At 63.8% G+C, this 11,536-nt stretch overlaps 4 protein-coding genes across 4 annotated transcripts; 1 reads left to right on the top strand and 3 right to left on the bottom strand.

The window, feature by feature from the left end:
- Positions 1-54: 54 nt before the first annotated feature.
- MNEG_9259 (hypothetical protein) lies at positions 55-1,307 on the top strand (the record flags this gene model as incomplete). The annotated part of the gene is made up of 3 exons (XM_014042272.1): positions 55-174; positions 515-564; positions 782-1,307. 3 exons carry the CDS (start codon positions 55-57, stop codon positions 1,305-1,307), a joined length of 696 nt encoding a protein of 231 aa, XP_013897726.1.
- Positions 1,308-3,979: 2,672 nt separating this feature from the next.
- On the bottom strand, positions 3,980-5,846 carry MNEG_9258 (stearoyl-CoA desaturase (delta-9desaturase); the record flags this gene model as incomplete). Its single annotated transcript, XM_014042271.1, has 4 exons — positions 3,980-4,299; positions 4,485-4,663; positions 4,947-5,291; positions 5,527-5,846. 4 exons carry the CDS (start codon positions 5,844-5,846, stop codon positions 3,980-3,982), a joined length of 1,164 nt encoding a protein of 387 aa, XP_013897725.1.
- A 1,477-nt stretch (positions 5,847-7,323) lies between these two features.
- Positions 7,324-9,577, bottom strand: MNEG_9257 (stearoyl-CoA desaturase (delta-9desaturase); the record flags this gene model as incomplete). Its single annotated transcript, XM_014042270.1, has 5 exons — positions 7,324-7,613; positions 7,828-8,006; positions 8,320-8,664; positions 9,010-9,314; positions 9,563-9,577. 5 exons carry the CDS (start codon positions 9,575-9,577, stop codon positions 7,324-7,326), a joined length of 1,134 nt encoding a protein of 377 aa, XP_013897724.1.
- A 946-nt stretch (positions 9,578-10,523) lies between these two features.
- MNEG_9256 (hypothetical protein) lies at positions 10,524-11,174 on the bottom strand (the record flags this gene model as incomplete). Its single annotated transcript, XM_014042269.1, has 1 exon — positions 10,524-11,174. One exon carries the CDS (start codon positions 11,172-11,174, stop codon positions 10,524-10,526), a length of 651 nt encoding a protein of 216 aa, XP_013897723.1.
- Between the last annotated feature and the right edge of the window lie 362 nt (positions 11,175-11,536).

Below are 11,536 nucleotides of genomic sequence, written 5' to 3'. Positions count from 1 at the left end.
GCACACACACACGCACGCACACACACCACACACACACACACAACCGCCCGTACAATGTGCAGCTTCCGCCACGTTCTGGGCATCGAGGCGGACGAGCAGATGGTGCTGGCCGCCAAGGAGCTCAAAGCAGAGGGCCGGCTCGAGTTTGTCGCGCGGGACGGCGGCGGCAACGAGGTGCGGGGACAGAGCCGCCGGGCCGACGCGGCAGCGGCAGGAGGGCGCGGCGCGGCGCGGGGGCCGGGTGGCCGGGTGGCCGGGCGGCCGACGGGGCGGCCGGCCTGCTCGCCAGCGACGGGCGGGCGCGTGGGCCGCCGTTGCGGCAGTTGGCGCGGCGGCCGGTTGGGAGCCGCGTCAGCACGGGCCAGCGAGGAGCGGCAGAGTCGCCGCGGCAGCTCAGGCTGCGCGGGCCGCGGCGGCAACGGCAACTGCAGGCGCGGCGGTCTTGACCCCAGCCCTGCCCTCCGCCTCCCCGACACCCCTCCCCCCAAAACCCCCACGCCACCCCACCCCGCAGGTCCAGCTAGTGGCAGAAGTCCCAAATGATGTCGACCGCGACAGAGTGCGGTGAGCAACGCCATACACGGACGCGCGCCGCCGCCCCGGCGCCCGCGCGCCTCCTTCCCGCAACCGCACCCAATCCCAGCCCCGCGCGCGCGTCGCCCGGCCCCCAACCCCCGCCGACGCGGCTCCTCCTCATCCTGTCCCTCCTCCCCCACACGCGCCCCGCCCTCGCGCTCCCCTCCACCGCCGCCGCGCCGCACCCCCGCCGGCCCCCGCGCAGGTTTTGGCACTACCCCCACCTGCCGGCGCTGCCCCCAAAGCTGGCGCCCGTGGACGCCGTTGTGTTAGAGGACGCCCACGGCCGCCTGGACGCCGGCCTGGGGCAGCTTCTCGAGCAGCTTCCCGCCGCCCTGCTCCCGCGCGGCGTGGTCGTGGTCTCGCTGCCGGCGCCGCGGGCGCGCGCCGGCGGCGGCGCGGCGGCTGCGGCGTCCGCGGAGGCGGCGGAGGGGGGCGCCGTAGTGGGTGACTGGGAGGGAGGGTGGGGTGATGGGGCCGGCGGCGGCGGCGACGGCGGTGGCGGGGGTCATGATGATGATCCCGCTGACGAGGTTGATGCGGAGGCTGTGAAGCGGCGCATGGCGGGGCAGGGGCTGGAGTTGGTGCACGAGGAGCTGCTGCCACTGCCCCGCAGCACCAGCAGCCGCGGCGGCGCGGCGGGCGCGGCAGCAGGCGCGGGCTGCGGCTGGCCGGCGGCGGCGTCGGCGGCGGTGCTGCTTGTTTGGAAGAAGCCTGGTGTCGTGTTTTGATCCGCGGCGCGGCGCTGCGGGCTGGGGCTTCGAGGGCGGACGACGTGTACAAGACTAACAAAGAGCGCTGCGTGTGGCGTGATGGGTGACGGCATGTCCAACCCGCAGTTTGACCCGCGAGGGGTGCAGGGGCACCCCGCTGGCAGGTCTGCTGATCGTCTTCTCTGTATTGACCCTCTGGTTTGCGACGGCATTTGACCGGCATTCGATGCTGATGCCGTGCTCGCTGATTTAATGCTCTGCTTGATGGCTAACGGCGCCGGGGATTGCCATTCATGCATCGGGATTTGACCGCATCTTCGAACATTCCAACTGCCCCTCCGATGCATCACTGCGCGTCACCAATATCATGCCTGCCCATTCGCGCCTTGCCAGGCGAGCGCACCCCGCCCCCTGAACCTGCGACTTGACTTGTCACCAGCGCGCGCCCGTATCTGTGAACACCGTCGAAGGCGCCAGCGCCCTCGCCCCAAACCCTGACCACCATCCGGATGTGCCACCCGCCACTTGCTGGCCCCCTGTTTGCCTTTGACCCCCGTCCCAGCATGGGCACCCCACGACTTTTCTTCGAGGCCTGTGCGCCGGCGCGCGCCCCCTTTCCATTGCGACGCTCGCGACCACATGCACCCAGGCGTTTCTGTCGAAAGCATGGCGCAAGCCGTGCATGTCTGCAAACCCGGTGCCCACCGACTTGCCTTGCTGCTGTGCCGCCCGCATGCCGCGCTGTCATGGCTTGCATGCGACACCCCGCAGCAGCTGCTGGAATCATGTCATGTTGATCATGGTTGCGTGCGTTGCCGGCCTTGGCAGGCCTGTCGCCTGTATCAACTGTAACGTTGACATTTGCTCTGTATTTACACCACCGTGGGAGTTTGCTTTTCGCACAAAGGGCAGGACAAATTATATCATAGATCAGGGCAGCAACCAAGCAAACACGCTTCTGGACCAGGTACAACGGCGGCAGGGGCGGCCACAGTCGCCCAGCACCGGGCATGGTTGTTGCCCTTTGCCTGCCCCCTCCCACGAGCTCAGGAGCGGCTACTTTGCAACCGTTGCTTGCCGGGGATGGAGCACGGGATACGCGCAACTCTGTCAAAAGGCATCTGCTGGACGGCCAACATGGCCACGCTGGACCCGGCCTGTGGCTGGACACCGTAAGGGTGTCACTGCTGCACACTTTCTGCATGCGAACCACGCGGACTGCAAAGCGGCGGGGCAGAGCGTATCACAAGAAAGGGATAGTCCTGCCGATCCCGGTGCGCCTGCTGGAGGCCACTGCAGCGGCAGCGGGCTCATCCGGCCGACCTACGAGCCTGGCAGGTTGCAGATGACCTCCCTTTGATCCCTTGGTTGCCTGGGAGCCATGCTGTTGCAAACTGGTGCATAGTCGGGAGTTACTGTCCTGTGGATCAAGTCAGAAGCGCATAGTACATGTGCGCTAAAGAGCCCGGCTGCTGGTGCGCCGGGGCTGGCGCGGGGGCAGCGGCGGCGCCTGCTAGCGCATTCTGTATGCTCAAAAAAGCTGGCCCGCCGCGAACAACTGACGGCGGCTGGTCTTGACCTGCAACAGGCAAATCTGGCAAAAAAGCTATTTGGGGCCTGTACATCATATCAATCACCGGCAGCAGGCCCAGCAACGTGGTGGGTGTCCCGCTGTGAGCAAGTCATACGCTAGACTTTTCCTTGTGGTGACCGCTTGCGCCCCGGGAGTGCGTGCGGACACGTGCGCAAATTTGCCCACATCGAGTGCGCAGTGCGTGTGTACGTGACAGGGCGGAAGCACAATCAGAGGTTTTGCTGTCTGGGTTCGCGCGCCAACACGCGAGCCCAGCAGGCGTGCCGACAGGCCAGGCTCATTGAGGTCAACAGAACACGCCACAGGCAGGGACAAAACTGTTCCCAGGCAGCCGTCGTCTTGAGCCCAGGACAGCGCTGCAGCCCCGGCAAGTGCGTGGCTGGTGACGAGGGCAGCGCCTCTCGCGCCTTGAGGGTGTGGGCAACGGGCCCGCAAGTGAGAGAGGGTGATCGCAAGAACCCACGCGCAGTCACCGCCCAGCTGGCCGGCTCGCAGGTCGGCCAGCTGGGCGGAGACTGCGCATGGGGGTCCAAGGCCGACTAGTAGTGCGGAAGCAGCAGGGGTGATATTGATGGCACACAGCAATAGGCCGAGGCGAGGGTCAGGGGCGGCTTCGCGGTCAATCGACCCTTGAAGCGCAATCCATGTGCGTGCGCATTGCTGTGCGCATGCCGCAAGGTGGCGGGCGCTCTGGGTCCAAACGCCTAGCCTGCCAAGGCGTTGCCGTGAAGCACATATTCAAGCGATGGCGCTGAAAGCAACACAGCGGGCGTGCTGAGTGCAGCCAAGCGGAAAGGGTATCGGCAGGGTGGAGCAGGAGTCAATGTGGGCCAAGACCAGCCATCAGCACGCTTGATCCATTGGTGCATCTCCCATCGGCGCGGTTCAACACTAACGATGGCGGCGCAAAAACGCAGCCTGAATTGTTTCGCAAGCATTTGGTGCCGCGCCAGTGTGGGGGCTGCTCATTCTCGAGTGGGCATTCCTTGCACCAGCACGCGCCTGCCCCCAGGCGACGGCGGGGGGCTGGCAGCTGTGCAGCACAGGTTCATACCCAATTCACCGCCGCCGGCACAGCAAGGGCTGGGTGGCTGGATCACTCCTCCTTGCTGGTGTTTGCCGCCTTGCCGTCCTGGTCCCGGCCGCAAGCTGTGTCCGCCTCGGCTTCGGCCACAGGGGCGGCCGCTGCCGCGGAGGCGGGCTTGTTGCGCTTGAGCGCCTTGGCCTTCTCAGATGGAACCTGCACGTCCCACACCAGGCCCAGGGACTTGAGGGCGCAGATGAGGTACCAGGTGGGGTCAAACTCCCACCACTCCAGGCCATGGCGGGCAGAGTAGGGGAAGGCGTGGTGGGCATTGTGCCAGCCCTCGCCGAACGCGAGGAGCGCCACCCAGATGTTGTTGGTGGACAGGTCACCTGCAAGGTTGGGTGGCGTCACCAGGACGTGAGTAGCGTGGTGGATGCACAGATGAAAGGGAGCAGCCACACATGCTGCGGAGCAGCAGGCTGGAGTGAATGGGCCAAAAGCATGTCCACGTGTCACGCGCCCAAAAGGGCAGCTGCTCTGACCACAGTCGTTGGCCCATGCTTCAGTGCCTCACCAGTGTTGTAGGGGCGGCTGCCCCAGATGTGCGAGGCGCTGTTGACCAGGAATGTGGTGTGGTAGCCCCAGACCAGGGGGAACGCGCAGGTCCAGCAGACCTGCGCCATGCCGCCCATCTTGTACATGAGGATGGGCTTCACGATGAACAGCAGCGGGAAGAAGGTGAACTCCATGACCCTGTGGTGGTCCAGCAGAGGGTAGGTTGACAACTCAATATCGTGCACCAGACTGAGCCAGGGGAGCCGGCAGGAAGGGGGGCTGGGAGTGGTGAGACTGGCGGTCTTATCAAACCGATGCAGGTGCTTGAGAGCCCCGCTTCGCAGCCACCGCAGCACAAACACAACAGCCTCCAATTGCTGCATTTGGCCAGCTATCATCGTCTGCCTTGCCATTGCTGCACGCCATCAACCGCATCCTGCTGCAGCATGCCTGGCGTGCATCAACCCCTGACTTGCATCACCTGTAGAACAGCTGGTTCTTGAGGTCGGGCACGTTGGCGTAGTCCAGCAGGGAGTGCTCAGTGCCGGTCAGCCACAGCAGGTGGCTCCACCAGAAGCCCTCGTAGGGGGAGTGGGGGTCCAGGGGGGTGTCGGTGTGCAGGTGGTGGTAGCGGTGGGTGGACACCCACTCAATGGGGTCGCCCTGGCCGGCCTGGGTGCCGATGAACGCGATCAGGTACTCCAGCCACTTGTATGTCTTGAAAGACTTGTGGGTGAGCATGCGGTGGTAGCCCATGGTGATGCCCACGATGCCGAAGAAGGCAAAGATGAACCAGCCAATCGCCGCCCACCGCCAGGTGAAGGTGCTGTGTTTTAGGCAGGAGCAAGGGGGGACATTGGGGGTTTGGGTGAGGCGGTGATCCATACCGCCTGCTCTGGGCCACTGCAGAGGGCGGGTGCACGCCCAATTCAAAGCGCTCCCCTGGTGCAACTGCATGATGGGCGCAGCCACCATCTGCTCGATGCGGCAGTCAGACGCTGGCCCCCTGGCATGCGTGTCGTGCAGAGAGGGGAAACCCTCAGCACCCAAAAAAACCGCACCTGTAGCCGTACAGCGCAAAGATGACGTGCATGGAGCCGATGGCCGTGCAGCGCATGCCGCAGGTGACCATGTTCTTCATCTTGGCCGCGTGGGTGGGGATCTCCTTGGTCTCCATGTTGAGGAGCCCTCCCGCGCGGAAGGAGCGCCCCTTGCCGGTCGCATAGATGTCAGAGCCTGGGATGCGCTTGGCCCCGGGCACGCGCGCCTGTGCTTTTAGGGACACTTTCGCGCTTGCCGTATTAAGGACGTCGACGTCTTTGCAGCCCTTGATGAGGTCGTAGGCCTCGCTGTAGGAGCGCGCCGTCGCATCGGGCGCCATGGCAGCTGGCGAGAGGCCGTGGGACTGCAGGTGCTGGTGGCCCGGGTGACCTCAACGCACTGCGGCGACAGGGAGGAACTCGCATCAAACCAGCTGCTTGGCGCTATTGACGAAAATACACGGGAAACACTGGCCTTTGGCCCGGCCATGGGCGGCCCCGGCAGTGCACTGGGGCTGGACCCCGATCCTAGCCGGTGGGACCCCTTTTGCAGACGCATGACACATTATGGAATATAACTCGCCTGAAAGTCGCCGAGGGGCGTACTAAGCCCTCGCACCGTGATGGTGGCTGGCTGTGGTGTCGAGCCTGACTGCCGCAAAAGCCCTCGCAACGAAGCAGTAGCACGCTGTATTACACTCTAAATCAGTAGCTTGGAACTACTCGGGCCTGCACAGGTCTGGATCGGTGGGATTGACGGGTCACTGCAATGTAATTTTATCGAGCTAGGCCAGCGAGGGGCGTGCGGATGAGATGGCGTTCTAAATACTTTGGATGATTATGAAGCGCCTTAAAATTATGCGTGCATTATAAATAGGCCAAGAGAGGGCTGCACCAACACATCCACTCGAGCTTGGCAACTCTTTGCAGCGCCGGCCCACAAAGCTGTACTCATGCACGCGGGCTCGGGCTGGCGCAGCAGGGAAGATCAATACCTACAGGCTGGATGGTGCCGTGCTTGATGCTCACAGCTTCACTATAATAATTTTACCAACCGACCAGAGGGTACCTACATCACTGGCAAGGATGCCGCGAGCGCGCCTCTTCGCAGCCCAAGGCCCTCGAGCCACGCACGGTGCGACCAGCAACCAGGGGGTGCTTGCCACCACCCTCAACCGCCTCTGTTGCTGCCTTGCGGTTTTTCCTTTTGTCAATGCATCACTTTTGCCTCAATTTTGAAGTTTACAGGCTCGAGCAGGCCTCGAGGCCAAGCTGGCATACTCCCTCGCACAGGATGACTCCCAGTGGCAGGTCGTGCAGAGACCAGTGTATTTGCTCCGTTACAATAGGAGTGGTGATTTAATACTTTGATGGATTCAAGCTGGTGCAAAAAGGGCACGCAGGTGCGCTGAGGCTGCCGCTTGCCTTGAGCAGCGACTTGCCTTGAGCAGAGACACCCCCAAGGAGGGGCGCAGGGTGGGCTTGGTGTCACGAGATGACAGGCAGACAGTATTCAGTGTGCCGAGCTCACACATTTCTGTGCGGTGCGCGGTTGGCCGCGGCCGTGCGTCCAAGATTGTCAGCCCATCAAACCCCCACAACAACCAGCCGGTTTGGTACTGTGAGGGATGCGCTGAGAGGTGCTGTGTGGATGGCCTGAAGGAGCGGCAAATGCAAATAGTCCAGGGCCACTGGATGATGCACATGGGTGGAAGAGACGGGGTGCGGCCACGATTTCAGCGGCTCAACAGCCCCCTCAAAAGCAGCCCAGCGGCGCAGGCTCACCGGCCAGCACGCGCGCGCGCGCGTATGGGAGGCCTAGGCCTTGCGCTTGCGGGCGGCCTGCTTCTCCATGGTGACAACGGCCGTCACCACGGCGGCGGGCGGCTGCTCCTTCCGGCGCTTGAGCGCCTTGGCCTTCTCAGAGGGCAGCTGCACGTCCCACACCAGGCCGAGCGCCTTCATGGCGCAGATGAGGATCCACGTGGCATCAAACTCGTACCACTCCAGGCCGTGGCGCGCAGAGTAGGGGAAGGCATGGTGGGCGTTGTGCCAGCCCTCGCCAAACGCAAGGAGCGCCACCCACCAGCAGTTGGTGGACAGGTCCCCTGGTGAATGCAGCAAGACAAGGGAGGGCTGGTGTTGTGCGAGCTATTTGGGTTGAGGGATGCACCCACAGCACTGGAAGTGCGCTTGTCAAGGCTAGAGCCCAATCTTACAAGGGGGGGGGGGGCTGACCGGGCCTGATTTCATGGCACAGGCAAGCTCACTGGGCCCTGGTGTGGCGTTGTGCCTGAGTCAAAGCCACAACTGCGTGCTTACCGGTCTCGAAGGGGCGGGTGCCCCAGATGTGCGACGCGCTGTTGACCAGGAACGTGGTGTGGTAGCCCCAGACCAGGGGGAACGCGCAGGTCCAGCACACAGCCTGCATCCCGCCCATCTGGTACATCAGGACGGGCTTCACAATGAACAGCAGCGGGAAGAAGGTGAACTCCATCACCCTGGGCAAGGGGGCCAATGTACGCATAGATGGGTCAGGTGCGAGGATTGCCGTGAGAGCTGGCGCGTGGCATGAACTGTGCAGCATTAAAGACCTGTGCATAGCCGGTGCTGCGATGCACACACTGTGCATGAGGAGCCAACATAACGGCAAATTCAGCAGCCAGGTAACTCTGCAAGTAATGCAGTCTTGCTTGGTCACCATCAAAGGTCCGGCCATTGCCCCTGGTTGGTGAAGTCTCCCCTGCTGATGTTAGGGACTCCTCCCTTTAGGCAGCTGCCCCCCCCTTCAGAACCCCTTCATAAACCACTTACTTGTAGAACAGCTGGTTCTTGAGGTCGGGCACGTTGGCGTAGTCCAGCAGGGAGTGCTCAGTGCCGGTCAGCCACAGCAGGTGGCTCCACCAGAAGCCCTCGTAGGGGGAGTGGGGGTCCAGGGGGGTGTCGGTGTGCAGGTGGTGGTAGCGGTGGGTGGACACCCACTCAATGGGGTCGCCCTGGCCGGCCTGGGTGCCGACGAACGCGATCAGGTACTCCAGGCACTTGTATGTCTTGAAGGACTTGTGGGTGAGCATGCGGTGGTAGCCCAAAGTGATGCCCACAATGCCGCAGAAGGCAAAGATGGACCAGCCCACGGCCGCCCAACCCCAGGTGAAGGTGCTGCGTAAGGGGGGCGGGGAGGAGGGAAGTGGGGTAAGGATGCGTTGAGAAGGCTGACTGGAGCAGCCGCAAGACTAGCAGGCGTCAGCGCGCCTGCCCTCCAAGTGCAGCCCGGTGTGCACATAGGGCCTAGGGGCTGCATTGCACACTGCCCCAGCCGCCGCGGCTCGCCGCGATTCCCCCAGAGAATGCCGGGCATGCCGCGCCCCCTGTGTGGCTGCTGCCTGTGTCTTGGGGCCAGCGCGCGTCGATTCACATCTCCTGCCTGAGCCCATCACCGCTGGGGCCACGTCGCGGTGCCCGGCCCCCTTGTAATCACCCGCCGGCCCAGCTGCCCCTGCGCACCTGTAGCCGTACAGCGCCAGAATGACGTGCATGGAGCCGATGGCCGTGCAGCGCATGCCGCAGGTGACCATGTTCTTCATCTTGGCGCCGTGGGTGGGGATCTCCTTGGTGGGCATGTTGAGGAGCCCGCCCGCACGGAAGGAGCGCCCCTTGCCAGTCGCATAGATGTCGCTAAAGGGGATGCGCCTCGCGCCCGGCGCGGTGGCCTGCGCCTCCTGGGACAGCTTGGGGTGGGCCGTGTTGAGCACATCGGGGTCCTTGCAGCCCTTCAGGAGGTCATAGGCCTCGCTGTAGGAGCGCTCAATCTGGGCAGCAGGGAGGGGCGGGGTGGGGGGTGCGCTAGGCTGAGCCTCTGGGCACGGCCATGTGGAGGGGCTGTGCTGCAAGGCCTGGACGCCGTTGCACACACGCGCAGGCAGCCCTTGATTTCGAGCCCGAATGTTGCGGCGACAAGGCTTGCTTTGACCTGCCCGGCACGGTCGACTCGCAGGGGCTACGGTCGGCTGGGCCCTCGAGCCCTCTGCGCAGTGCATGCGCATCGACCACCGCTCACTTCAACAGGCGCCATCTTGATGCTTATTTTTGTTCAAATGTGATATTAAATTACCGGTTCGCAATGAGCGTGAGATTGAACGCTCGCTGCGATAAACAATGTCGGCGAGTCGAGTGTGCCCGGCTCGTCGGCTAATGGAATCCGGCTGGCCGCACGTACACGTTTCGGAGTGATACAACATCATAAGTGCTCGATTATCATGTGTATGTTCACGCTTTAACATTACCCGCGCAAGGCTGGTTCCGGTGTCTTGTCACTGAGTCACTCTGCGTTGAGTGCACGTGTCACATAAGACGTGACCAAAAAAGTGTCGGCTACACACGAACATAGACATATTCAAATACCATGCGCAACTGTCAGCGTTGAGCCACGGGCCCAAACGCGCAGTCTGATAATGTTCAAATGTGTGGACCTTGTTTGACTTTTCTTGTATGAAGGATCAAGAATGAGTTGAGAACCATGCCATAGTGCTATTAACTTTACACAAAACACTATCACGCTCATAAAGCCAGCTACAAGGTCAGGTGAATGTTGCGGGCGTGTGTGCAGAGTCAACAACACAGCGGAGGGCAAGAGGCAGCGTGCCGATTTGCCCTTCGGTCACTCGAGGTGTGGGTACCGGTACACTTGCATGCAAAGGGACGACGGCGCTAAGAGCATGCATAGCAATGCAGCGATAAGACAACTTGGTGCACGCGATCGGGGCCAGGATGCACGATAACTGCATTTGCGGTCTGGCAGGCAGGAGGGCAAATGCAGCAACAACCCGACAGAGCTTGACGGACGGGCCGATGCACGAGCCATCTCAAGTGACATCAGCAAATATGCAATGCCCGAAACACGCAGGGGCCTGAGAAAAGGCGCCCAACACAGATGCTGCCGGACAAAGGGATGGCTGCTTTAATGCAGGCGGCATGCGCGCACCCCGCAGCGGCGCGCGTTTCAGCCGCCCTCAATCGAATCAAGGCCCCCCCTCCACCGCCGCCACGCCGCTGCCGCCACGACCGCCACCGTCGCCCCCGGCGGACCCCTCTCCGCTGTCGTGCATTGGTCTCTCTGGCAGCTGCATGCTCAAAGGGGATTCAAGGGACAGGCCCTCCACAGGGTGGCTGGGGACATCCACAGCACCCAGGGGGAAGCTGCTCACATCAGCTCCCAGGGGGAAGCTGGACAGCGCCCCGACCGCTTGCCGCCGCAGCGCCTCTCTCGCGCGCGCCTCGGCGGCCGCACGAACCGCGCTGGACAGCCGTGCTGCGTCGTCGCCGCTGCTGGCGAGCGCCACGCCGCCCGTGCCGCCTGCACCCGGCGCCGGCGCCGCGGCGCCTGAGTGCCGCCGCTGCTCGCCGGCCGGCGGGCCGCCTCCGTCCGCGAGAACGTCTGCCGCCTCATCTGCCGGCTCCTGCTGCTGCTGCAGCTGCTGCTGCTGCAGCTGCTGCTGCTGCAGCTGCTGCTGCTGCAGCTGCTGCTGCTGCTGCTGCTGCCGCTGCTGCCTGCTCTTGCCGTCCACCAGATCCCACCAGCCCGACGGCTGCGTCCCGCCGGCTTCCGCCCCGCCGCGCCGACCGCCGTCCCACCTGAGCCCCTTCAGAGCTGACAACAGCGCCTTTTGCATGTCGAAGCCGCCGCTGCCGCCGCCGGCCCCCTGCGGCGTAACAATGGCGCCCGCAAGGCGGCCAGGCAAGATGCTAGGCGCCTTGAGGGCCGCCGTCAACGCCTTGACGTCGCCAGACGCGTCCGTGGAAGCCCTGGGCACTGCCGAGGCTGCGCGCTCCTCCCGCTGCCTCCGCCTCTGCGGCGGCTGCTGCGGCTGCTGCCTGTCGGCCTGCTGCTGCTGGGGCTGCTGTTCTCGCTGCAGTTCCTCCTGCTGCTCCTGCTGCTCCTTTGACTCTCCCTCCTGCTGCTGCTCCCGCTCCTTGCGCACAGGCAGGCCCTTTCGCTCCCCGTCGCCGCCGCCCGCCCCCCCTCCAGCACCAC

The sequence above is a fragment of the Monoraphidium neglectum genome (assembly GCF_000611645.1).
Source record: "Monoraphidium neglectum strain SAG 48.87 unplaced genomic scaffold scaffold01873, whole genome shotgun sequence".
NCBI lineage: Eukaryota > Viridiplantae > Chlorophyta > Chlorophyceae > Sphaeropleales > Selenastraceae > Monoraphidium > Monoraphidium neglectum.
Note: the sequence above shows the minus strand (reverse complement) of the source record. Positions and strands in the feature narration are given on the sequence as shown.